We start from the raw sequence: 24857 nt of genomic DNA on the forward strand, positions 1-24857 counted from the left end.
AACTTGAAATAGAAAGCGATCAAATAATGTCATGTGCCTGAAAATTGTACCAATAAAAAAGTCAACTCGTCCCACAAAAAACAAGCCCTTACATGACTCTGTGGAACAAAATATGGGAAAATTATAGCTCTCAAAATATGGTGATGCAAAACCTATTTTTTTCAACAAAAAGTGTGTTTTAGTGTATGACAGCAGCCAAACAAATACCAGATATAAATCTGGTATTGGTGTAACCGCAGCGACCCGAAGAATAAAGTCGCCTAATCACTTATACCGCATGAGGATCGGTGTAAAAAATAAATAAAACCAATTCTTCACCTGCTGTTGATTATTTCTTTCTACCTCCTAAAGATCGCAGTGAGACTCCGTGCTTATTTATCCTGCACACTGCGCTGAGCGCTTGCACTAGGGTTTCCGTGTAAATCTCTAAAATACGTGATTCAGACGGAACCTCTGGCACTGAACTGAGGCCAGACGGAGTCCAAAGTATCTCTGCTGCCTCATTATAGTAAACAGATCCTTCGGGGGTTTCATCTGAATCACATCACTCGGAGATTGAGATGAAAACCCCAAAGTAAGGGCTCAGCGTAGGGCGCCGGACAAATGTGATCCCAAATGTTATGTAAAATGTTGCCAATAAAAGCTTCAACTAAATCCACAAAAAAAGCAAGCCCTAACTCAGGTCGGTCATCTGTTAACGGAAATATAGAGGGCTTCCACGTTACTGGTAGCACAAAGTCTCTGGAAAAGCAAAATGGTACCTCACCCACCAAAAGAAATTCAGCAAATTCTCCGCTCCCAAATCCAAATGCCCCCACCCTTCTGAGCCTTACAGTGTTCCTAAACCACATACAGCATCCACGTTTGGCATTTCTGAAGCAATGAGAGCCCGCCTAACTTACGGGTGCACGACTCAAGGCGCATGGACTGGGTATAACGTACTGGTGACTGCAACGTACTGGTCACTGCAACGTATTGGTCACTACTGTGTACTGGTTACTACAACGGCAGTTTGCAATTAACACTGAACAACATTCATTGCTGCTTGTTTCAGGAAAATACCCATTGAGTCAAACTCATCACTACATTTGTAGATAATTTCTCTATAGGGTATAATTTCCAAAATGGGGTCACTTGAGAAGGTATTCTGCTCTTCTAGCGATTAGGGGCTCTCTGTATGGAGTCTGCAAACTGGTCTTCTTAGGGGCTCTGCCAATGTGACATGGCACCCTCAAACCATTCCAGCAAAATCTGAACTCCAGTATGGCTCCTCTTCCCTTCTGAGCTTTGCAATGTGCCTCAAAAGTAGTATTCCCCCACACACGGGGTATCGTCATACTCAGAAGAAATTGCACAACAAATTGTATGGTGCATTTTCACCTGTTAACCTTATGAAAATGAAAAACTTGAACCCAAAATAACCTTTTTGTGGGGAAAATGTGATTTTATTATTTTCACAGCTCAACGTTATAAACTTCTGTGAAGCACCTGTGGGTTCAAGATGCTCACCACACATCTAAATCCATTCCTTGAGGGGTCTAGTTTCCAAAATGGGGTCACTTGAGGGGGGTTTTTAATGTTCAAGGGCTCGCCAAACGGGATATGACATCCGCTAATGATCCAAGGAAATTCTACATTCAAAACGTCAAATGACGCTCCTTCCATTCCAAGCTCTGCCGTGTGCCCAAAAACTAGTTTTCTCTCTCATATGGGGTATCGGTGTACTCAGGAGAAATTACACAACAAATATTGGGGTCCAATTTTCCCAGTTACCCTTGTCAAAATAAAAAAAAATTGGATCTGAAGTAAATTTGTTGTGAAAAAAGTTTAATGTTCTTTTTTTTTCACATTCCAAAAATTCTTGTGAAGCACCTGAAGGGTTAATATACTTCTTGAATGTGGCTTTGAGCACCTTAAGGGGTGCAGTATTTAGAAAGCTGTCACTTTTGGGTATCATATAGACCCCTCTAAGTGACTTTAAATGTGATGGGGTCCCTAAAAAAATAAATAAATAAAAAAAAAGGGTTTGCAAATTAACATACAAACAAAACCGTCCCTTTAAGGAAGATTCTATCAATAGTTAGATACTCTTTCCTCGTTCACTGTGTAAAGAAGTGCTCCTTTTTTTCCCTCAAACGTATTAATGGCATGCTGCGGTGCAGTATAGACACGGAAAGTAACAAAGTATCAAAACAGAATGGGACTTATTTCTCAATGCAATTCTATGGCTATGTGCACACTTTGCGGCGTGCTCTGTAGGTTCTTCCGCAGCGGAATTGATAAATCTGCAGGGCAAAACCGCTGCGGTTATCCCTGCAGATTTAGGGTACGTTCACACAGGACTTTTTTGCTGCTTTTTTTTGCTGCTTTTTTTATGCTAATTTAGGTGCGTTATTTTGGTGCGTTTTTTGGGTACGTTCACACAGGACTTTTTTGCTGCAGATTTTTGCTGCAGATTTTTGCTGCAGATTTTTGCTGCTTTTTTTATGCCAATTTTCAGCTGCTAGGACACCTCACAATGGCTCTTCACACCTCACAATGGCTCTTCACACCTTACTACCAGGAACTCCCTCACAATAGATCACAATCAGGACACCTCACAATAGTTACATAGTTACATAGTTACATAGTTATTAAGGTTGAAGGAAGACTAAGTCCATCTAGTTCAACCCATAGCCTAACCTAACATGCCCTAACATGTTGATCCAGGGGAAGGCAAAAAAACCCCATGTGGCAAAGAGTAACTCCACCATGGGGAAAAAAATTCCTTCCCGACTCCACATACGGCAATCAGACTAGTTCCCTGGATCAACGCCTTATCAAGGAATCTAGTGTATATACCCTGTAACATTATACTTTTCCAGAAAGGTATCCAGTCCCCTCTTAAATTTAATTAATGAATCACTCATTACAACATCATACGGCAGAGAGTTCCATAGTCTCACTGCTCTTACAGTAAAGAATCCGCGTCTGTTATTATGCTTAAACCTTCTTTCCTCCAGACGTAGAGGATGCCCCCTTGTCCCTGTCTCAGCTCTATGATTAAAAAGATCATCAGAAAGGTCTTTGTACTGTCCCCTCATATATTTATACATTAACATAAGATCACCCCTTAGTCTTCGTTTTTCCAAACTAAATAGCCCCAAGTGTAATAACCTATCTTGGTATTGCAGACCCCTCAGTCCTCTAATAACCTTTGTCGCTCTTCTCTGCACCCGCTCCAGTTCAGCTATGTCTTTCTTATACACCGGAGACCAGAACTGTGCACAGTATTCTAAGTGTGGTCGAACTAGTGACTTGTATAGAGGTAAAATTATGTTCTCCTCATGAGCATCTATGCCTCTTTTAATACATCCCATTATTTTATTTGCCTTTGTAGCAGCTGCCTGACACTGGCCACTGAATATGAGTTTGTCATCCACCCATACACCCAGGTCTTTTTCATTGACGGTTTTGCCCAGAGTTTTAGAATTAAGCACATAGTTATACATCTTATTACTTCTACCCAAGTGCATGACCTTACATTTATCCCCATTAAAGCTCATTTGCCATTTATCAGCCCAAGCTTCTAGTTTACATAAATCATCCTGTAATATAAAATTGTCCTCCCCTGTATTGATTACCCTGCAGAGTTTAGTGTCATCTGCAAATATTGAAATTCTACTCTGAATGCCCCCTACAAGGTCATTAATAAATATGTTAAAAAGAAGAGGGCCCAATACTGACCCCTGTGGTACCCCACTGCTAACCTTGACCCAGTCCGAGTGTGCTCCATTAATAACCACCCTTTGTTTCCTATCCCTGAGCCAGCTCTCAACCCACTTACACATATTTTCCCCTATCCCCATTACTCTCATTTTATGTAACAACCTTTTGTGTGGCACCGTATCAAAAGCTTTGGAAAAGTCCATATATACTACGTCCACTGGGTTCCCTTGGTCCAGTCCGGAACTTACCTCTTCATAGAAGCTGATCAAATTAGTCTGACATGAACGGTCCCTAGTAAACCCGTGCTGATACTGGGTCATGAGGTTATTCCTCTTCAGATACTCCAGCATAGCATCCCTTAGAATGCCCTCCAGGATTTTACCCACAGTAGAGGTTAAACTTACTGGCCTATAATTACAGAGTTCAGTTTTTGCCCCTTTTTTGAATATTGGCACCACATTTGCTATACGCCAGTCCTGTGGTACAGACCCTGTTATTATGGAGTCTTTAAAGATTAAAAATAATGGTCTATCAATGACTGTACTTAGTTCCTGCAGTACTCGGGGGTGTATCCCATCCGGGCCCGGAGATTTGTCAATTTTAGTGATTTTTAGACGCCGCTGTACTTCCTGCTGGGTTAAGCAGGTGACATTTAATGGGGAATTTTTATCACTAGTCATTTTGTCTGCCATGGGATTTTCTTTTGTAAATACTGATGAAAAAAAGTCATTTAGCATATTGGCCTTTTCCTCATCCTCATCCACCATTTCACCCAGACTATTTTTAAAGGGGCCAACACTGTCATTTTTTAGTTTCTTACTATTTATATAGTTAAAGAATATTTTGGGATTATTTTTACTCTCTCTGGCAATGAGTCTCTCTGTCTCAATCTTTGCTGCCTTGATTTGCTTTTTACAGAATGTATTTAATTTTCTGTATTTATTTAATGCCTCCTCACTACCTACTTCCTTTAATTCTCTAAATGCTTTCTTTTTGTCCCTTATTGCGCCCCTTACAGCTCTATTTAGCCATATTGGTTTCCTCCTATTTCTAGTATGTTTATTCCCATACGGTATATACTGTGCACAGGTCCTATCCAGGATGCTAATAAATGTCTCCCATTTTCTTTGTGTATTTTTGTGTCTCAGGATATCGTCCCAGTTAATTGCACCAAGATCCTCTCTCATCCGTTGGAAATTTGCCCTCCTGAAGTTTAGTGTCCTTGTCACCCCCCTACTACCCATCTTATTAAAGGTTACATGAAAACTTATTATTTTGTGATCACTATTCCCCAAGTGACCCCCAACACTTATATTTGATATGCGGTCTGGCCTGTTGGTTAATATTAGGTCTAGCAGTGCCCCCCTCCTTGTTGGGTCCTGAACCAGTTGTGAATGGTAATTGTCTCTCATAGTTGTCAAAAACCGATTACCTTTGCTGGAACTGCAGGTTTCTGTTCCCCAATCTATTTCAGGGTAGTTGAAGTCCCCCATAATAATGACTTCTCCTTGAGTCGCAGCTTCATCTATTTGCTTTACGAGGATATTCTCCATTGCTTCCATTAGTTTTGGAGATTTTTAACAAACCCCTATCAGTAATTTATTATTTTTTCCCCCTCCCCTTATCTCCACCCACAGAGACTCTACATTTTCATTAGATTCACCTATATTATCATGCAGGATGGGTTTTAAGGTCGATTTTACATACAGACACACCCCACCCCCTCGCTTATCTGAACGGTCATTTCTGAAAAGGCTATAGCCCTGCAAGTTAACAGCCCAGTCATGGCTCTCATCCAGCCACGTCTCAGATATCCCCACCATGTCATAATTATGCTCCAACAACATTAGTTCTAATTCATCCATTTTGTTGGCGAGGCTTCTGGCATTAGTATACATGCACTTGATGTTCCTCTCTGTACCTCTATTCTTTCTTAAATTACTAACTGTTCTAACCCCACCCCCCATGCCACCGCCACCCCCAACTTCCTTATTTGTGCCCAGGTCTCTATCTGCACTATCTTCCCCTCCTATAAAATGAATACCCTCCCCCCCAATCCCTAGTTTAAACACTCCTCCAACCTTCTAACCATTTTCTCCCCCAGCACAGCTGCCCCTTCCCCATTGAGGTGCAGCCCGTCCCTAGCGTAGAGCCTGTAGCCAACTGAGAAGTCGGCCCAGTTTTGCAGGAACCCAAACCCCTCCTTCCTACACCAATTTCTGAGCCACTTATTAATCTCCCTAATCTCCCGTTGCCTCTCTGGCGTGGCACGTGGTACAGGCAGTATTTCGGAAAATACCACGTTGGAGGTCCTTGTTTTCAGCTTGCAGCCTAATTCCCTGAAATCATCTTTAAGGACCTTCCACCTACCTCTAACTTTGTCATTTGTGCCAATGTGCACCATGACCGCTGGGTCCTCACCAGCCCCTCCCAGTAATCTGTCCACCCGATCAGCGATGTGTCGGACTCGAGCGCCAGGTAGGCAAGTACACCGTCCGACGATCCCTGTCTTTGTGACAGATTGCCCTATCTGTTCCCCTAATAATTGAGTCCCCCACTACCAGCACCTGTCTGGCCTGCCCTGCTCTCCTTTTTCCCTCCTTACTGGAGCAGTCACTCCTCCGGTTTTCAGAGGACATGCCTGGCTGCAGCAGTGCTACCCCTGTACTGGCACCCCCCTCATCTGCCAACTTAGCGAACTTATTGGGGTGTGCCAGATCAGGACTAGCCTCCCTGGCACTCTTCCCTCTACCCCGCCTTCTATCTGTCACCCAGCTAACTGCCACACTGTCCTGCAGCTCCATCCTACCATCCCCCCTCCTCATCTATCCCATTGAGCGTCTGCTCTGTGAGCAGAAGACTCCTCTCCATATTGTCTATGGATCTCAGTGTTGCCAGCTGCACATTTAGATCCAGTATCTGGGTTTCCAAATGCACAATGTGCTCACATCTCGCACAGCAGTATGCACCCTCGACCGGCTGGTCAAGGACTGCATACATGTGGCAAGATGTACACTGGATGGCATTAACAATTGTGGAGCACATTTCCTAATGGGGATTGCACCACACAGAAACGTTAATTAAAAATAAATACAAAGTATTAATTAAACCAAAAAAAAAAAAAATATATATAAAAAAAAAAACAGAAGCAATTCCTCCCTTGGAAACTCCCTGATTCCAAAGTCACTGAATCACAAGTCACACACTTACCGCCGTTCACACTTACGCTCAGGTCACACTCAGCTCGCTCACACTCGCTGTGCTGAAGATTTATAGATTTATTTTTTTTTCTCTCTATCTCCCCTCAACAGCAATCCACCTTGCTGTTCAGATGCACTTCCAAAAAAAAGCAATGGCTCTTCACACCTCACAATGGCTCACAATGGCTCTTCACACCTCACTAACCACACCCCTAAGCTCTTGGCTGTGAGATCCCTTCCTGCTGGCCATGATTTTCTGCACAAAAAACGCAGCAAATAATGCTACATGCGTTTTTTCAGCGTTTTTGCAGCGTTTTTTTCATCACCCATTCAAGTCAATGGGTGAAAAAACGCTGCAAAAACGCAGCAAAAACGCTGAAAGAAGTGACATGCCCTATGTCCAAAAAAAGCAGCAAAGCAGAAAATACTGATCAAACAAAAAACCAACGTGTGCATGAGATTTCTGAAATCTCATAGGCTTTACTGGTACTGTAAAAAGCAGCTGAAAATTAGCATAAAAAAAAGCAGCAAAAAAGTCCTGTGTGAACGTACCCTTATCGCGGTTTGTTTTGAGATTTCCGCTGCGGGATTACTCCTATACTATTGATGCTGCATATGCAGCATCAATAGTAATGTTAAAAATAATAAAAATTGGTTATACTCACCCTCTGATGTCCGGATCTCCTCGGCACTGCACGCGGCGCTCCGGTTCCAAAGATGCTGTGCCGAGAAGGACCTTCGTGACGTCACGGTCATGTGACCGCGACGTCATCTCAGGCCCTGCTCGCACAGCAACTGAGACCGGACGGCCGCGTGCCGCGCTGAGAGGTGAGTATATCATTATTTTTTATTTTAATTCTTTTTTTTTTTTTTTACACTATTTATGGTTCCCAGGGCCTGGAGGAGAGTCTCCTCTCCTCCACCCCGGGTAGCAACCGCACATTATCCGCTTACTTCTCGCATCGTGGGCACAGCCCCATGCGGGAAGTAAGCGGAACAATGCATTTCTATGGGTGCAGAATCGCAGCGATTCTGCACAAAGAAGTGACATGCTGCGGGTTGTAAACCGCTGCGTTTCTGCGCGTTTTTTCCCGCAGCATGTGCACTGCGGTTAGCGGTTTCCATAGGGTTTACATGTTAATGTAAACGCAATGGAAACTGCTGCGGACCCGCGGCATCAAAATCGCCGCGGATCCGCGGTAAAAAACGCAAAGTGTGAACATGGCCTAAGAGTTTTCTGGAAAACCTGTTGGGTGGGGAAAATGGTTAGCTTAACAAATATAAAAAAATCATAAAAATCCCTAGAACGCTCCCATAAACTCACAAGCTTGATAAAAAAAGGGGGGGTTAAAACAGTAACTAGATTTTGGTGTTTGTTGGCAGTAACTGGGTTACAGTGCTAACTTTTACACATCTTACCTTTAGAGTGCATTTTAGATGCACCATTGTCCTTTTGTCGAGCAACTGCCACAGCTATGCCAACTGGTGGATTCCGCACTTCCACTTCCCCTTGAAAACTTAATGAATCCTTGGCCTTGTCCTTAGTGTTTTCAGGTCTATCCAGATAATTTTTTACCTCTTTCTGTGACAAATTGTGCATTTTAACATCTTTTAACTGGGTTTCATCTAATTTCATGTTGCCAAGACCACCAAAAGGACTCTTTCTTCCACTACATTGCCAAGAAGCAGTTTCTTTTTCAAAGTTTCCACTATAGGAAATAAGATTTTGCATGGCAGAATGCTCACAATGACCAGATGGATCTGTGGATTGTACATTGGTTTTTCTACTACCCAAAGTTTTAGATTCAATACAAAGTTTAGTTGTTTCCTCTTTTCCTGGGATTATTTGGGAGTGCTGTGTTGCTAAAGCAGGCATCTGTAAATTGGTGATATTACTGTTTTTTATCTGTGTTGCTTTTTCTTCTGGGTGCTTCACAATTACATTTCCTTCATCTTGTTGATGAGAATCAATAAATCCAGACATCTTACATGCGTTTTTGATGCAGTTCTTCTGCCCACAATGGATAGACTCAGCATTAGAAGCAAATATTTTTTTCTCTACACAGACATGGCCATAATTCTTTGGGAAAGACTCCACAACCCTTTGACCTTTTAAGGAGGTATTACAGCAAATCACAGAGCCTTGCTCTCGATTGCCATCTGTTCTTTTTGTTTCATTTACTAATAACTCCTTGAAAAAAGAAGAACCTAAAAACTGTGCTTTTTCCTCAGGATTTCTCAATTCTTTTCCATTACAGTTACTTGCTTGGATATCAATATTTACGCAACTGTCACGTTCATCGGACACAGCATCGATAACTAAAAAATTTGATGCTAATGTCTTTATCTCATTGTTAGGATCCTTGGCTTGCTGAATGATGCTCTGCATGGAAGAGATGACCGGCTGAGCAGATGTAGTGGAGGCTACTTTACAGAAAGAATTTACAGGGTGACAGGATGGACACATGCATTGTGGGCCCAAATTTTTATCTGAGGTCACAATAGAATCTCCAAGTTTACTGTGATTTAAGATGGTCTGGCATAAAGGTCTTATATTCTCATCATGTCCACTTGATTGTTTAATAAATTTGTTTTCTGCAGAGCTAATAGCTTTGGAGAAAGATTCTCCCTCATAGTTACTCAAAAGAGACGTTTGGAGATGTTTGGACTTTGTTTCCATATTTCCTGACCAGCGGTGTGGATTTAATTCGGATGTAAACAAAGAATGCTCCCCATGTTTAGGCAATTTATGAAGCGTTAATTTCTTCCTCTCCTTTTCAGCTTTATAGTCCAGCTCACGGTCACTTAAGTCTCTAGATTGTGTGTCTTCTGAAAATCTCTCTTTTTTTGCTGTGCTCTGTACAGAAGGAGAAAGAAAGATTTCACTTCTGAAAACTTTTTCCTTAGAGTCTTTGGAAGGCTCCTTGAAGTTTTTATTTAAATGGCACACTGGATCATTTACATGAAAGCTTTTTGTTGGATTAGCTTTTGTCTTTAAAACTGATGTTTGAGAAGGATATGTTGACTGCTGACCAACAAGGCAAAACCCATCTGGGAAAAAAATTAAAGTGATATGTAAGCAAGAAAGCATATACCATATTTTAGGCTAACAATCTCTATTCATTTTATGTAAAATATGTATAAAGGAGAAAGACAGCAACAACTCTAAATGAAAAAATGATATTTCAGCTCGATACAACTTTGCTAAGTCCTGTTGAGGGCAGAGCAATGCCCTGCAGTGCGCAGGTGCCAGGACACTGTGACCTTTCCTAGCACCTGCACATTGTAGTACATTGCTCTGCCATCAACAGGACAAAGAAGTACGCCTGCGCAGGAGCGCGGTGCAGAGAAGACTGTGTGGATGATGCAGGGACGATTCATCCACACGAAGCAAGAAGGGTGGCATCACAAGAAGATGGGAGGGACCAAGTAGAGTGATAACCCTCGGACCAGAAAGCCCCGCAGGTGAGTATAATAAAACCTATTATTCTTCTCTTGCAGGTCGGGTTGGGGGCAGATTTACAGCATTATAGTATGCTGTATATCAGCCCTGAAAGGTGATGGCGGTATCTTATATCAGCCAAAACTGGTGACAGGTTTCCTTTAATCATAGACTAATTTTTATTTGTGACACTTATTCTGTTTCAACAGATTATTAAAGAAACGATCATAGTTTCCACACGCTTCTTCTGGGCCTTCAAATATTAGCAGGTGATCTGAATGTCTATCCATCTCTTACCCTTATAATTCATGCATTCATCAACTTACCTGATAAATGTTTTCTGTTTAACTCGGACACTAAAAGAAAAATTGAAAATTAAGATTTCTATTTAGGGTCTCGCAGGTATAAATGAAAGTATAACAAACAAGAAGATAAAAAAATAACAGAATACTGCACCTTTTTGAGGATTAATCTTACTATGTTGGCCCATTCGTGTTATTAATGGAGCAACTCCACCAGTTGACTCTAGGGGACTCATTGGAATATAGGAATGATAGACACTTCTCGACAGGTGAGGGAAGCCTAAGCAAAGTAGAGAATATTTTGCTTAACATACATACATACATATATATTTTACACACAATAAAATCAGAAAAGGTTATATAGATAATCCTTCTACTTCAAGATGGAAACATATTTTATAATTATATATGTTTACCATGCACAAGCGCTTTCACTGTCCTATATAAGTACCAAAAGCTGCATGAATAAACGCACTAAGTGCCTTTGTGTGTGGGGATACTAAAATATAAATGAACCAGATATACACGCACTATATAGTACTGTGAGCCCAATGTGGCGTGAATATAGTGTGTATAAAAGGATCATTTAAATGAAAGCCACGGTTTACACTGTGCCTACCTGCGTAGACGGGATTAAACACGGGGAGGCTATGTGTGAAACCGCCAGAATGGTTTGACGCTAGCGGTTTAACACATGGGATTAAACACGTGTAGGCGATGTGTCAAACCATCCTGGCGGTTTCACACATTGCCTCCCCATGTTTAATCCCATCTACACAGGGAGGCACAGTGTCAACCGTGACTTCCAATTATATGACACTTTCCTTTTATACACGCTATGTTTAGGCGGCATTGGGCTCACAGCACTATATAGTGCATGTATATCTGCTTCATTTATATTTTATAATTAGTTAATAGAAGGCTATTTTACATAGGAAGCTTGACATTCTAAATTGTGTGAGGCAGTGTCTGGTGTTACATGTGAGGGTCGCTGTGTGTCCCCCCAGGATGCGCACAGAGGCGCATTGAGGCCATGAGAGTGCATTGCAGTCACAGGCGTAGCTGTGACTGCAATACGAAATAAAAAAAGAAGTGTTAGTTTTGGGCAAACTATTTGTCCAAGGGAGATTTAAGAAAACCTGCTCTGGGCTTTTGTTTTTTTAAAAGGAGTAGTGGGGCAGTCCGTTTCCTTCCTGGCCGGGTTTTCCATGTGGCCCATGGCCACAGATTCCAGTTAAAAACCCTGTAGTAAAGGGTTTGGGTGTGTCAGGGTCAGTCTGGTGTTTGCAAGAGTGCAGAGCAGAAGGCTCTGCAGAACTCCGCCTGTGTGAGGAAAGACAGGCAAGAGGAGTCAAACAGCCAAGGGAGTTGAAAGGCCTGGCACCCACAGTGTACATGGTGGTGCATACATCCACAACAACTGGTCTCGGAGGTAGACTGGCGTGTTTATTGGCTGCAATCTGGAAGATATGTTTCCCAGCTGAGATACGGAGGATATCGTGTGCTGTGTATTGCTGTGAGTTGAGCATTAAAGAGACTTTTGTTTGCACTTCGATGGGTCACTGCCTCATCACTGCACAGTGCAGATACAGCTACACTACAATTGTCTTTGAAATACAATTGTGCCCATCTTTGTGCTTCACATAACGATAGATATAAACGCGAGTTCCATGATTGTATTCCATTGTGCTTCATCTAAATTACCTATGTCATCTACCCATTTATTTGAGAATCCTTTATGGAACTGCTTCAGATAGCCAGAGGGCTATCAGACTATCTCAGTCTGGTCCGTGGACCGGGACGGTAGAGAGGCTGGATAACAGCCCACCGGCTCGCTGTCTCCATCTGCACTGACTTAATTGGAGGAGGGGCCTCTTGCCACTTCCTCCACCTATCAGAAAATAGCGGTCCGTCGTGCAGAGAAAACTTTCATAGGAACGTTTTTTGTGCACGTCAGAAAATCGGTCAGCGACGCATCCTGCGCTGTCAGTCGTCGGCTACAATGGAAGCCTATGGACGCAAGATCCGTCGCTGACCGTCACACACAGCAATCCAGCGACGTATCACGTGTTTCCCCTCTGAGCATGCCCAGAAGGACATTCAAGTCCGAGAAAAAGTCTCTCTATGTTTGGGACGTCCGTCGACGTCATTTTGCTGTACAACGACGAACAGCAGAAAGCGCAATTGTGAAAGTAGCCTAAGCAGCGAATGTAGTCACTACCATGCGTCCACACACGCTGAGGTAAGGCTAGCGTTTTGAGGAGCTGCGGACTTCCTCCGTTAAGCACCGCCCTCGGCCGCACCTCCGCCGCTAGCTCAGCCTTACTTCTGCATGCGGCCTGCGTACCTATCTTTAACATTAGGTAAGCAGGTCGTGCGGCTGTATGCGGACGCTTCCGCATGCGTCGTTTTGACGATGCGGAGAAAAAAAAATGCAACCAGCTGCGTCCTACTCTGGTCGCCGCATCGTCAAAACGACGCATGCGGAAGCATGTTAACAGCTGACATGTGCCTGCAATAGCCACGGGTTAAATGCTGCTGTCAAACTCTGACAGAGGCATTTAAATGGCGCTTCTGGCAATTGTGCCGGAAATACGCACACAGATGACCCCCATCACGTGATCGGGGGTCAACAGTTCGTCAGCTTGACAACTAGAGATCTCCTGGAGACCTCTATAGTTGTCAGTGAAGGATTGCTATGAGCGCCACCCAGTGGTCGGCGCTCATAGCAACTCGTAATTCAGCTGCATAGAGGCAAACTGATCATCGCCTCTATGTAGCTGAGCCAATCGGGTTATGGCAGCTTCTCGCCTCCTATAGAGGCTATTGAAGCATGCCAAAAGTTAAAGAAAAATGTTTTTAAAAATAAAAAAAATATAAAAGTTCAAATCACCCCCCTTGTGCCCCATTTAAATAAAACAAAACAAACATACACATATTTGGTATCGCCGTGTTCAGAATCGCCCGATCTAAAAAAAAAATTAAAAAAAAGGATTAACCTGTGTCCAGTTTTGGGCACCGGTGCTCAGGAAGGATATAATGGAACTAGAGAGAGTACAAAGGAGGGCAACAAAGTTAATAAAGGGGATGGGAGAACTACAATACCCAGATAGATTAGCGAAATTAGGATTATTTAGTCTAGAAAAAAGACGACTGAGGGGCGATCTAATAACCATGTATAAGTATATAAGGGGACAATACAAATATCTCGCTGAGGATCTGTTTATACCAAGGAAGGTGACAGGCACAAGGGGGCATTCTTTGCGTCTGGAGGAGAGAAGGTTTTTCCACCAACATAGAAGAGGATTCTTTACTGTTAGGGCAGTGAGAATCTGGAATTGCTTGCCAGAGGAGGTGGTGATGGCGAACTCAGTCGAGGGGTTCAAGAGAGGCCTGGATGTCTTCCTGGAGCAGAACAATATTGTATCATACAATTATTAGGTTCTGTAGAAGGATGTAGATCTGGGGATTTATTATGATGGAATATAGGAATATAGGCTGAACTGGATGGACAAATGTCTTTTTTCGGCCTTACTAACTATGTTACTATGTAATCTAATCGCTAAAAGGCGTAGAGAGAAAAAAAAGTCAATATGCAATAAAGGGCGATCAACAGATCATATCTGCACCAAAATGATATCATTATAAAAGTGAACTCGGCATGCAAAAATAAAAGCCCTAACCCAACCCGAGATCACAAAAAATGGAGAAACTACTGGTATCGGAAAATGGAGCAATATTTTTTTTTTTTTAGCAAAGTTTGGAATTTTTTTTCACCACAGATAAAAAAGAACTTAAATACGTTTGGTGTCTATGAACTCGTAATGACCTGGAGAATCATAATGTCAGGGCAGTTTTAGCATTTAGTGAACCTAGTAAAAAAGGCAAACCAAAAAAAAGTGCGAGATTGCACTTTTTTTGCAATTTCACCACACTTGGAATTTTTTCCCATTTTCTAGTACACAACATGGTAAGACCAATGGTGTCGTTCAAAAGTACAACTCGTCCCGCAAAAAAATAAGCCCTCACATGGCCATATTGATGGAAAAATAAAAAAGTTATGGCTCTGGGAAGAAGGGGAGCGAAAAAGGAAAAACCGGGAAAAAAGCTCTAGTCATGAAGGGGTTAATTAAGCTACCCCCTTACCTATGACTGAAATTAGTAACTTGCACCAGGTGTTGATCTCTGCTACAAATTTGTCCAATAGTGGGTTCAAATTAAGTTTGACATAGTCAAGTGGCCTAGCTGTTACATGAGTTTCCAGATATTTGAATTTCCGGAGTGAGATTTTTTTAAAATAAATATATACAAACATTAAATAACTGTAATTAGCATTTTTGCAAAAAAAAACAGAACAAAAAAAAACAACAACATTCAAGTGTAAATGTGACCTCAGCAATATCCATTAACCAAGATTTCCTGAAATGGTCAGTCCCTGAATAACCAACTTGAATGAAATTACAGAGAGATATCTTTTGGTCAATTAAGAAGCCAAGGGTTGACCTGTTCATTGCAAGTTTTTAAAAGGAATAAAAATAATAATAATAATTACACATCTTGAAAAAGAAATGTATGAATCAAGTTTGTTTTGTAAAAAATAAACATAAATATGTACCGTAATATACACACTTTTTTTTTTCTTTAAAGGGCCACTGTCACCCCCCCCCAGCTGTTATAAACTAAAAGAGCCACCTTGTGCAGCAGTAATGCTGCAGTCTAACAAGGTGGCTCTTTTAGTTTTTGATTCATTTATTACCTCAATAAAGCGTTTTAAAAATTGGCCACAAATACCAGATATTGTACCGGGAGGCGGTCCGAATCGTCCTCTATCAATCTCCAACCGGCCGTCACTCTTCTCTTCAGGGGCGATGGTCGCCGCCCCCTTCGCGCTGTTGCTTCTTAAATCCGGCGCCTGCGCTGTGCGTGCCTGCCTGGGGCAGGCGCAGTCTTCATTGTCAGTCACAGCTCAGACGCAGGGTGCCTGACTGCGCCTGTGCGGGCAGTGCGGCCACCCTGTTCCTGAATCCCCACCCCGCACTGTGTTATTCATTATGCACAGTGTGGGGCTGGGGTTCCTGGGCATGCGCACTGCGCTTGTCAGACGCTCCCCCGGTCCCCCGCCTTCCAGCGTTGTTCTTTGTGGCTGTTCAAAACGTCGGCAATGAAACATGTATATTCCGGCAATGCTGGAAGGCGGGGGACCGGGGGAGCGTCTGACAAGCGCAGTGCGCATGCCCAGGAACCCCAGCCCCGCACTGTGCATAATGAATAACACAGTGCGGGCCCCAGGCAGGCACGCACAGCGCAGGCGCCGGATTTAAGAAGCAACAGCACTCAGGGGGCGGCGACCATCGCCCCTGAAGAGAAGAGTGACGGCAGTTGGGAGATTGATAGAGGACGATTCGGACCGCCTCCCGGTACAATATCTGGTATTTGTGGCCAATTTTTAAAACGCTTTATTGAGGTAATAAATGAATCAAAAACTAAAAGAGCCACCTTGTTAGACTGCAGCATTACTGCTGCACAAGGTGGCTCTTTTAGTTTATAACGGCTGGGGGGGGGTGACAGTGGCCCTTTAAGCATCACTATTTATATTTGCACTTTTTTTTTTTCAGTGATTACGTCGCCCCACACACACAAATAATACACCATTTGAAAGGTAAACACAAGAAAAAAAACACAAACCACACATTCACGATTTGATCAATAAATACAGTTTAAACATTCATTTTCAGAAACCTGCAGAAAAAAAAAAACAACCTGCAGGTGGCACCACAACCTCAAGACATTTTTTTTAGCCTCTACTTATCAAACCAATTTATTGTATTACCAATCAACATATATAAATACCTCTCTGTGTTCATCATGTCATTAAATACATTAACCCCTTCACCCCCAAGGGTGGTTTGCACGTTAATGACCGGGCCAATTTTTACAATTCTGACCACTGTCCCTTTATGAGGTTATAACTCTGGAACGCTTCAACGGATCTTGGCGATTCTGACACTGTTTTCTCGTGACATATTGTACTTCATGATAGTGGTAAAATTTCTTCGATATAACTTGCGTTTATTTGTGAAAAAAACGAATATTTGGCGAAAATTTAGAAAATTTCCCAATTTTCCAACTTTGAATTTTTATGCCCTTAAATCACAGACATATGTCACGCAAAATACTTAATAAGTAACATTTCCCACATGTCTACTTTACATCAGCACAATTTTGGAACCAACATTTTTTTTTGTGATGGAGTTATAAGGGTTAAAAGTTGACCAGCAATTTCTCATTTTTACAACACCATTTTTTTTTTAGGGACCACATCTCATTTGAAGTCATTTTGAGGGGTCTATATGATAGAAAATACCCAAGTGTGACACCATTCTAAAAACTGCACCCCTCAAGGTACTCAAAACCACTTTCAAGAAGTTTATTAACCCTTCAGGTGTTTCACAGGAATTTTTGGAATGTTTAAATAAAAATGAACATTTAACTTTTTTTCACACAAAATTTATTTCAGCTCCAATTTGTTTTATTTTACCAAGAGTAACAGGAGAAAATAGACCCCAAAATTTGTTGTACAATTTGTCCTGAGTACGCTGATACCCCATATGTGGGGGTAAACCACTGTTTGGGCGCATGGCAGAGCTCGGAAGGAAAGGAGCGCCATTTGACTTTTCAATGCAAAATTGACTGGAATTGAGATGGGACGCCATGTTGCATTTGGAGAGCCCCTGATGTGCCTAAACATTGAAACCCCCACAAGTGACACAATTTTGGAAAGTAGACCCCCTAAGGATCTTATCTAGATGTGTGGTGAGCACTTTGACCCATTAAGTGATTCACAGAAGTTTATAATGCAGAGCCGTAAAAATAAAAAATCATATTTTTTCACAAAAATGATCTTTTCGCCCCCAATTTTTTATTTTCGTAAGGGTAAGAGAAGAAATTGGACCCCAAAAATTGTTGTGCAATTTGTCCTGAGTACGCTGATACCCCATATGTGGGTGTAAACCACTGTTTGGGCGCATAGCAGAGCTCGGAAGGGAAGGAGCGCTAATTTACTTTTCAATGCAAAATTGACTGGAATTGAGATGGGATGCCATGTTGCGTTTGGAGAGCCCCTGATGTGCTTAAACATTAAAAACCCCCACAAGTGACACCATTTTGGAAAGTAGACCCCCTAAGGAACTTATCTAGATGTGTTTTGAGAGCTTTGAACCCCCAAGTGTTTCACTACAGTTTATAACGCAGAGCCGTGAAAATAATTTTTTTTTTTTTTTTCACAAAAATGATTTTTTAGCCCCCAGTTTTGTATTTTCACAAGGGTATCAGGATAAATTGGACCCCAAAAGTTGTTGTCCAATTTGTCCTGAGTACGCTGATACCCCATATGTGGGGGGGAACCACTGTTTGGGCGCATGACAGAGCTCGGAAGGGAAGGAGCGCCATTTGAAATGCAGACTTAAATGGATTGGTCTGCAGGCGTCACGTTGCATTTGCAGAGCCCCTGATGTACCCAAACAGTACAAACCCCCCACAAGTGACCCAATATCGGAAACTAGACCCCCCAAGGAACTTATCTAGATGTGTTGTGAGAACTTTGAACCCCCAAGTGTTTCACTACAGTTTACAACGCAGAGCCGTGAAAATAAAAAATCTCTTTTTTTTCCCACAAAACTTATTTTTTGGCCCCCAGTTTTGTATTTTCCCAAGGGTAGCAGGAGAAATTGGACCCCAAAAGATGATGTCCAATTTGTCCTGAGTACGCTGATACCCCATATGTTGGGGTAAACCCCTGTTTGGGCACACGGGAGAGCTCTGAAGGGAAGGAGCACTGTTTTCCTTTTTCAACGCAGAATTGGCTGGAATTCAAATCGGATGCCATGTCCCGTTTGGAGAGCCCCTGATGTGCCTAAACAGTGTAAACCCCCCAATTATAACTGAAACCCTAATCCAAACACAACCCTTACCCTAATCCCAACAGTAACCCTAACCACTCCTCTAACCCAGACACACCCAACCCTATTCCCAATCGTAAATGTAATCCAAACCCTAACCCTATCTTTAGCCCCAACCCTAACTGTAGCCCCAACCCTAGCCCCAACCCTAGCCCTATCACTAGCCCTAACACTAGCCGTAACACTAGCCCTAACCCTAGCCCTAACCCTAGCCCCAACCCTAGCCCCAACCCTAGCCCCAACCCTAGCCCTAACCCTAGCCCCAACCCTAGCCCCAACCCTAGCCCTAACCCTAACCCTAGCCCTAACTCTAGCCCTAACCCTAATGGGAAAATGGAAATAAATACATTTTTTATTTTTTTTATTTTATCCTAACTAAGGGGGTGATGAAGGGGGGTTTGATTTACTTTTATAGCGGTTTTTTTAGCGGATTTTTATGATTGGCAGCCGTCACACACTGAAAGACGCTTTTCATTGCAAAAAATATTTTTTGCGTTATCACATTTTGAGAGCTATAATTTTTCCATATTTGAGTCCACAGAGTCATGTGAGATCTTGTTTTTTTGCGGGACGAGTTGACGTTTTTATTGGTAACATTTTCGGACACGTGACATTTTTTGATCGCTTTTTATTCCGATTTTTGTGAGGCAGAGTGATCAAAAACCAGCTATTCATGAATTTCTTTTGGGGGAGGCGTTTATACCGTTCCGCGTTTGGTAAAATTGATAAAGCAGTTTTATTCGTCGGGTCAGTACGATTACAGCGATATCTCATTTATATCATTTTTTTATGTTTTGGCGCTTTTATACGATAAAAACTATTTTATAGAAAAAATAATTATTTTGGTATCGCTTTATTCTCAGGACTATAACTTTTTAATTTTTTTGCTGATGATGCTGTATGGCGGCTCGTTTTTTTGCGGAACAAGATGACGTTTTCAGCGGTATCATGGTTATTTATATCAGTCTTTTTGATCGCGTGTTATTCCACTTTTTGTTCGGCGGTATGATAATAAAGCGTTGTTTTTTGCCTCTTTTTTTTCTTACGGTGTTTACTGAAGGGGATAACTAGTGGGGCAGTTTTATAGGTTGGGTCGTTACGGACGCGGCGATACTAAATATGTGTACTTTTATTGTTTTTTTATTTTATTTAGCTAAAGAAATGTATTTATGGGAATATTTTTTTTTTTCTTTATTTAGGATATTTTTTTTATTTATTTTTTTTACACACATGTGGGGAATTTTTTTTAAACTTTTTTACTTTGTCCCAGGGGTGGACATTACAGATCATTGATCTGACAGTGTGCACAGCACTCTGTCAGATCTGCGATCTGCTGTGCAGGGCTGCAGGCTTACCAGTGCCTGCTCTGAGCAGGCACTCGGTAAGCCACCTCCCTCCCTGCAGGACCCGGATGCCGCGGCCATCTTGGATCCGGGACCTGCGGCGAGGAGGGAGGTAGGAGACCCTCGGAGCAACGCGATCACATTGCGTTGCTCCGGGGGTCTCAGGGAAGCCCGCAGGGAGCCCCCTCCCTGCGCGATGCTTCCCTATACCGCCGGTACACCGCGATCATGTTTGATCACGGTGTGCCGGGAGTTAATGTGCCGGGGGCGGTCCGTGACCGCTCCTGGCACATAGTGCCGGATGTCAGCTGCGATATGCAGCTGACACCCGGCCGCGATCGGCCGCGCTCCCCCCGTGAGCGCGGCCGATCGCGTATGACGTACTATCCCATCGGTGGTCATACGGGCCCACCCCACCTCGACGGGATAGTACGTCAGATGTCAGAAAGGGGTTAATATTTGACCAGCTTGATTTTCCTGAAATAGCCTGCGCCCCCGACAACCAATGTGCGAAAATTTCACGCGGGCCAACTTGTTTATATTTATTGCAAAGACTATAAAATCTTACAATTCTTGCACTAATCACTAGGTTACTATCACAAATTGAACAAATTTATTACAGGGTATAAAAACCAATAAAAGTAAAATGCAGAAATCACTGGAAATACTATGTCAATATTAATTTATTAAAAGAAATCTGTCATGGAATCAACCCTAAGCCATCATTTTTTCGGGCGAGACTAAGAGTGGTGGCTTTTAATAGAGTTCATTTTTTCCTGACACCAGAGGACGCTACCCAGTGGATTGATATTAATGCTAAGAAAATACAAGCTAAGGCCGGGGTCACACTATAGAGTTTTACGGACGTATGAGAGGCGCAAAAACAACGCATTGCACACGGACCAATGATTCTCTATGGGGCAGCTCCTATCTGCCGTATATTACGCAATCGTATTTTACAGCCGTAGAAAATCGCAGCATGCTGCGTTTGTCAGCATATTGCGCAAAAAATACGCCAATGAAAGTATATGGGGGCGAGAAAAATACGGATTACACACGGACCAACAGTGTGACTAGCGTAAAATACGCAAGAGTACAGCAGGTGACAGGAAATCTTCCAAGCCCTCAATCAGGAAGCTCAGACATGCTTATTAGCTGAAAAACCCAGACAGACATCCCAGAAATCTGCCGCACGCTTCCACGGAGTTTTCAGCATCATGGCAAATATTATAAATGTGGAAATGCTGCTGGTCCTGGCGCAAGAGAGGCCCGAAATTTGGGATCAGAGAGATGCCCATTTCTCCAACCAGGCCAGAAAAGAGGCAGCATGGAGGAGCATATATGGGATGCTTTTCCCAGAATATGAGCAGCGGCCATATGAGGTCCAGAGGTAGATAAGTAAGTACACTCATGTTTCTCACACTCTGAATAATATTGCAAACTGCATTACCAACAGGAATGTGGTCATAATGTTCTTTAAATTAAGATTAATCTCATTAATTTATATAGCACCATTAATTACATGGTGCTGGACATGAGAAAAGGGTTCCGCTCAGATTTGTTGACATGCCGTTTACATTTTACAAATTTACAATCACATACTGCTACAGAGGGGAGAGGGCCCTGTCCTTATGGGAGTAAAATCTATGTATTTTACATTATATCATATTGTGCTGTTGGAGGTTACAATATTTATGTTGATGATCTTTTTTGAAAAATGCAGGTTACTAGGCCACATTAAAATTTGTAAAATAAATGACACATAGTGGTACCACTGTGCACAATGGCCTTATACATTTTTTTGGTCCTTTCATTGCAGTGGAAGGTGTTATGAGACGATGGCGCAGCATACGCGACCGATATAGGCGCGAAAGACAGCAGAGGGCCAGGAGTGGGTCAGCAGCGCATTCCAAAAAGCTAAAATATATCTATTACGACGAGCTTTCCTTTTTGGACCCCAGTATGGATCTGAGACCGTAAGTAAAAACATCATAAAACATAACACATATCTTTAATAAAGGTAAAATTGTAAGTTTAAAAAAATTATTCCTAAACTTTACAAACAGAACACAGTCCAACCTCACTGAGAGGGAGACCAGCTCAGACTCGGAGGCCCTGACAGATCCGGTTGGGGAAGAAGAAGAGGTGGCTGGCCCATCTTCGGATCCTCCCAGGGACATCCTTCATGGAACTTCTTCATTTGCACCACAAGATCCGGCAACAACTGGCCAAGATGCTGCACCACCACCCACAGCAGCACCAGTTCCAGTAAGCCAGGATGATCCTGGAAACAGTAACAGCCCTACTGTTCCACTGGAGACATCCCCACAGCCTGCTGTTATTTCCCGCCGTGGCTGCAGAAGGAGAGAGCTGCAAGACTATCGCAGGAATGTGGACATTGGGGTCCTTAATTATTTGGCCAGGGCTGCCCAGGATGATGGTGAGGAGGCCTATGCGAGGAGCCTGGCCCGGTACCTCCGTACCATACCCCGTGAGGTGAGGCTACGTGTGAGAGGGTGTTTTCAAATACTTATTGATGCCTGTACCACACCAAATGAACCTTATGATTTGTTTGAATTTTTTGAGAGATGGCAGCTGTCACCACGTAACGTCCTGCACCTTCCATCATCTCAACAGGAGCATGCTCAACAAGTATTTGAAGCACACCCTCCACGTGTGCCTACACTTCTACCCCTTCCCACCCAAAAACCACCAAGGCCAGCACATTACCATATGCAATCATACCATCAACTTCCCAATATGGCCACTTGTCCAGACCCAGTGCTGGAGGCTGGTCCCAACCTCGGATTGGACGACATGGCCATATTGGTGGGGGTTATGAGGCAAGGCCTTATTTACAACATCATGAGGGCCATAGTCAAAACCCTTATTATTTGAGCCAGCACACAACTGGCAAATATGAGCAAGGCCATCATTTAGAGCAGGGTCAGACATCATACTCCCAAGATGATGTACAATTGGCCCAACAAAGGCCACCTGACCAGGACCCTGAGCTTCCGCTATCACCTCCACCAACTTACAGAAATCTGTAATGTATTTTGTTTTTTTAAGCCTTGGTTTTATATTTTACTGCAAGAAAAAAAAATATTTTATTCTGCTGTGATAGCACTTCGGTATGTTTTTGTTTTCAAATGGTTTTTGGATGCTTACATTTATATATAAAACCATATGATATCAATATGGTGTTTGACAAAAAAAAGAGGATTTTGACATAAGTAAAAGTATATATTCAAAAGTCAATTTTATGCTGTTGGACCAATCATTACAATATCATACTCAATTACTCGGTTGATAACAATGAGGCAAAAATATCACAGAAACACACACAGTTAACTAATTTAAGCATTATGAAAAGAAAAAACAAGATATACACTGTGTTACGAATTATTATGCACATAGAGTTTAGGAGTGATAAGGTTAGAATTTTTTTGTTTGTCATTTAAACTCATTGATGGTGATGTGTGTCAGGGCTCTTTATATCACTGAAAGCAATTGCAGATACCTGTGCAAATTAGTTTGGCAGGTGTGTCCAAATAAAGGCAACACTACTTAAGAAGGCTGTTCCACATTATTAAGCAGCCTCCATTTTTTGCCAAAATGGGAAAGAAAAAGGGTGTGTCGGCTGCTGAGAAGCAACAAATTGTGTAGTATTTAGGTCAAGGCATGACTACAATCAACATTGCCAAGACACTTCATCGTGACCATCGCACAATCAAGAAGTATGTAGCTGGTTCCCAGCACACACGTGTGCGTGCTGATAAGGAAAAATTGAGGACTCTTTCCAACAGGCAATTGCGTAAAGTTAAAAGAGCAGCTGCAAAAATGCCTCGTCATAGCAACAGACGAGTTTTTGAAGCTGCTGGTGCCTCCAACGTCCCCAGAACAACAAGATGCAGGGTCCTTCAGAGGTTTGCAGCTGTGCGTAAGCCATCCTGTCGACAACCTCTATCCACTGCAACAAGCAGAAACGGCTCCAGTGGGCCAAACGATACATGAAGATGGACTTCCAAACTGTTTTGTTCACCGATGAGTGCCGTGCAACGCTCGATGGTCCAGATGGATGGAGTGGAGGATGGACACCCCATGAAAACACGGCTAAAGCGCCAACAAGGAGGAGGTGGAGTAATGTTTTGGGCTGGAATCATGGGGAGAGAGATTGTCGGCCCCTTTATGATCCCTGAAGGGGTAAAGATGAACTCCATAATCTATGTGGAGTTTCTATAACAACACTTCCTGCCATGGTTCAAGAGGAAGAACCGTGCTTTCCGCAGCAAGATTATTTTCATGCATGATAATGCACCGTCTCATGCTGCAAAAAACACATCTGCATCTCTGGCTGCTATGGGCATAAAAGAGGACGAACTTATGGTGTGGCCACCATCTTCCCCTGACCTCAACCCCATTGAGAACCTCTGGAGCATCATCAAAAGGAGTGTCTATGATGGCGGGAGGCAGTTCACATCTAAGCAACAGCTCTGGGAGGGGATTCTGTCCACATGCAAAACAATTGAAGCAGAAACCATCCAAAAACTGACAAATTCAATGGACGAGAGAGTTCAGAAGCTTCTTTTGAACAAGGGGTCCTACGTGCAAATGTAACATCACCTAGAATAAAGTTTTCACTTGAAAACTGTTTGATTTCATTTTGTAATAAGCTGATAATGCTTATAACTTCACAATTGACCATTTTTTTTGTTCAAAATAAAAAAAAAGGTTGAAAACTCTGCTGTGCATAATAATTTGGAACATGCATTTTGAGTGTTTATTTTTTTTTTAAAGATACTGTTTTCATAGGCAGTTTTTTCCAAAACATTGCAATTATACTATAATAGTAGATGACTGGAAAATAACAATGACTGCAATTCAGATAGGTAATTTAGAGA

The 24857-nt window shown here is 42.5% G+C and overlaps 1 protein-coding gene across 7 annotated transcripts in view; it reads right to left on the minus strand.

Annotated features, from left to right (window-relative positions):
• Positions 1 to 24857, minus strand: part of TNRC18 (trinucleotide repeat containing 18) — a 997170-nt gene that overhangs the window by 799807 nt on the left and 172506 nt on the right. For all 7 annotated transcript variants that reach the window (XM_077275610.1, XM_077275609.1, XM_077275606.1 and 4 more), the window contains 3 exons: positions 10807 to 10932; positions 10677 to 10706; positions 8328 to 9959 (listed from right to left, as the gene is read on the minus strand). In XM_077275610.1, coding sequence (XP_077131725.1) covers positions 8328 to 9959; positions 10677 to 10706; positions 10807 to 10932 — 1788 coding nt within the window. The remainder of the gene's footprint in view (positions 1 to 8327; positions 9960 to 10676; positions 10707 to 10806; positions 10933 to 24857) is intronic.

This window comes from Ranitomeya variabilis, chromosome 7, assembly GCF_051348905.1.
Source record: "Ranitomeya variabilis isolate aRanVar5 chromosome 7, aRanVar5.hap1, whole genome shotgun sequence".
Taxonomy (NCBI): Eukaryota; Metazoa; Chordata; class Amphibia; order Anura; family Dendrobatidae; genus Ranitomeya; species Ranitomeya variabilis.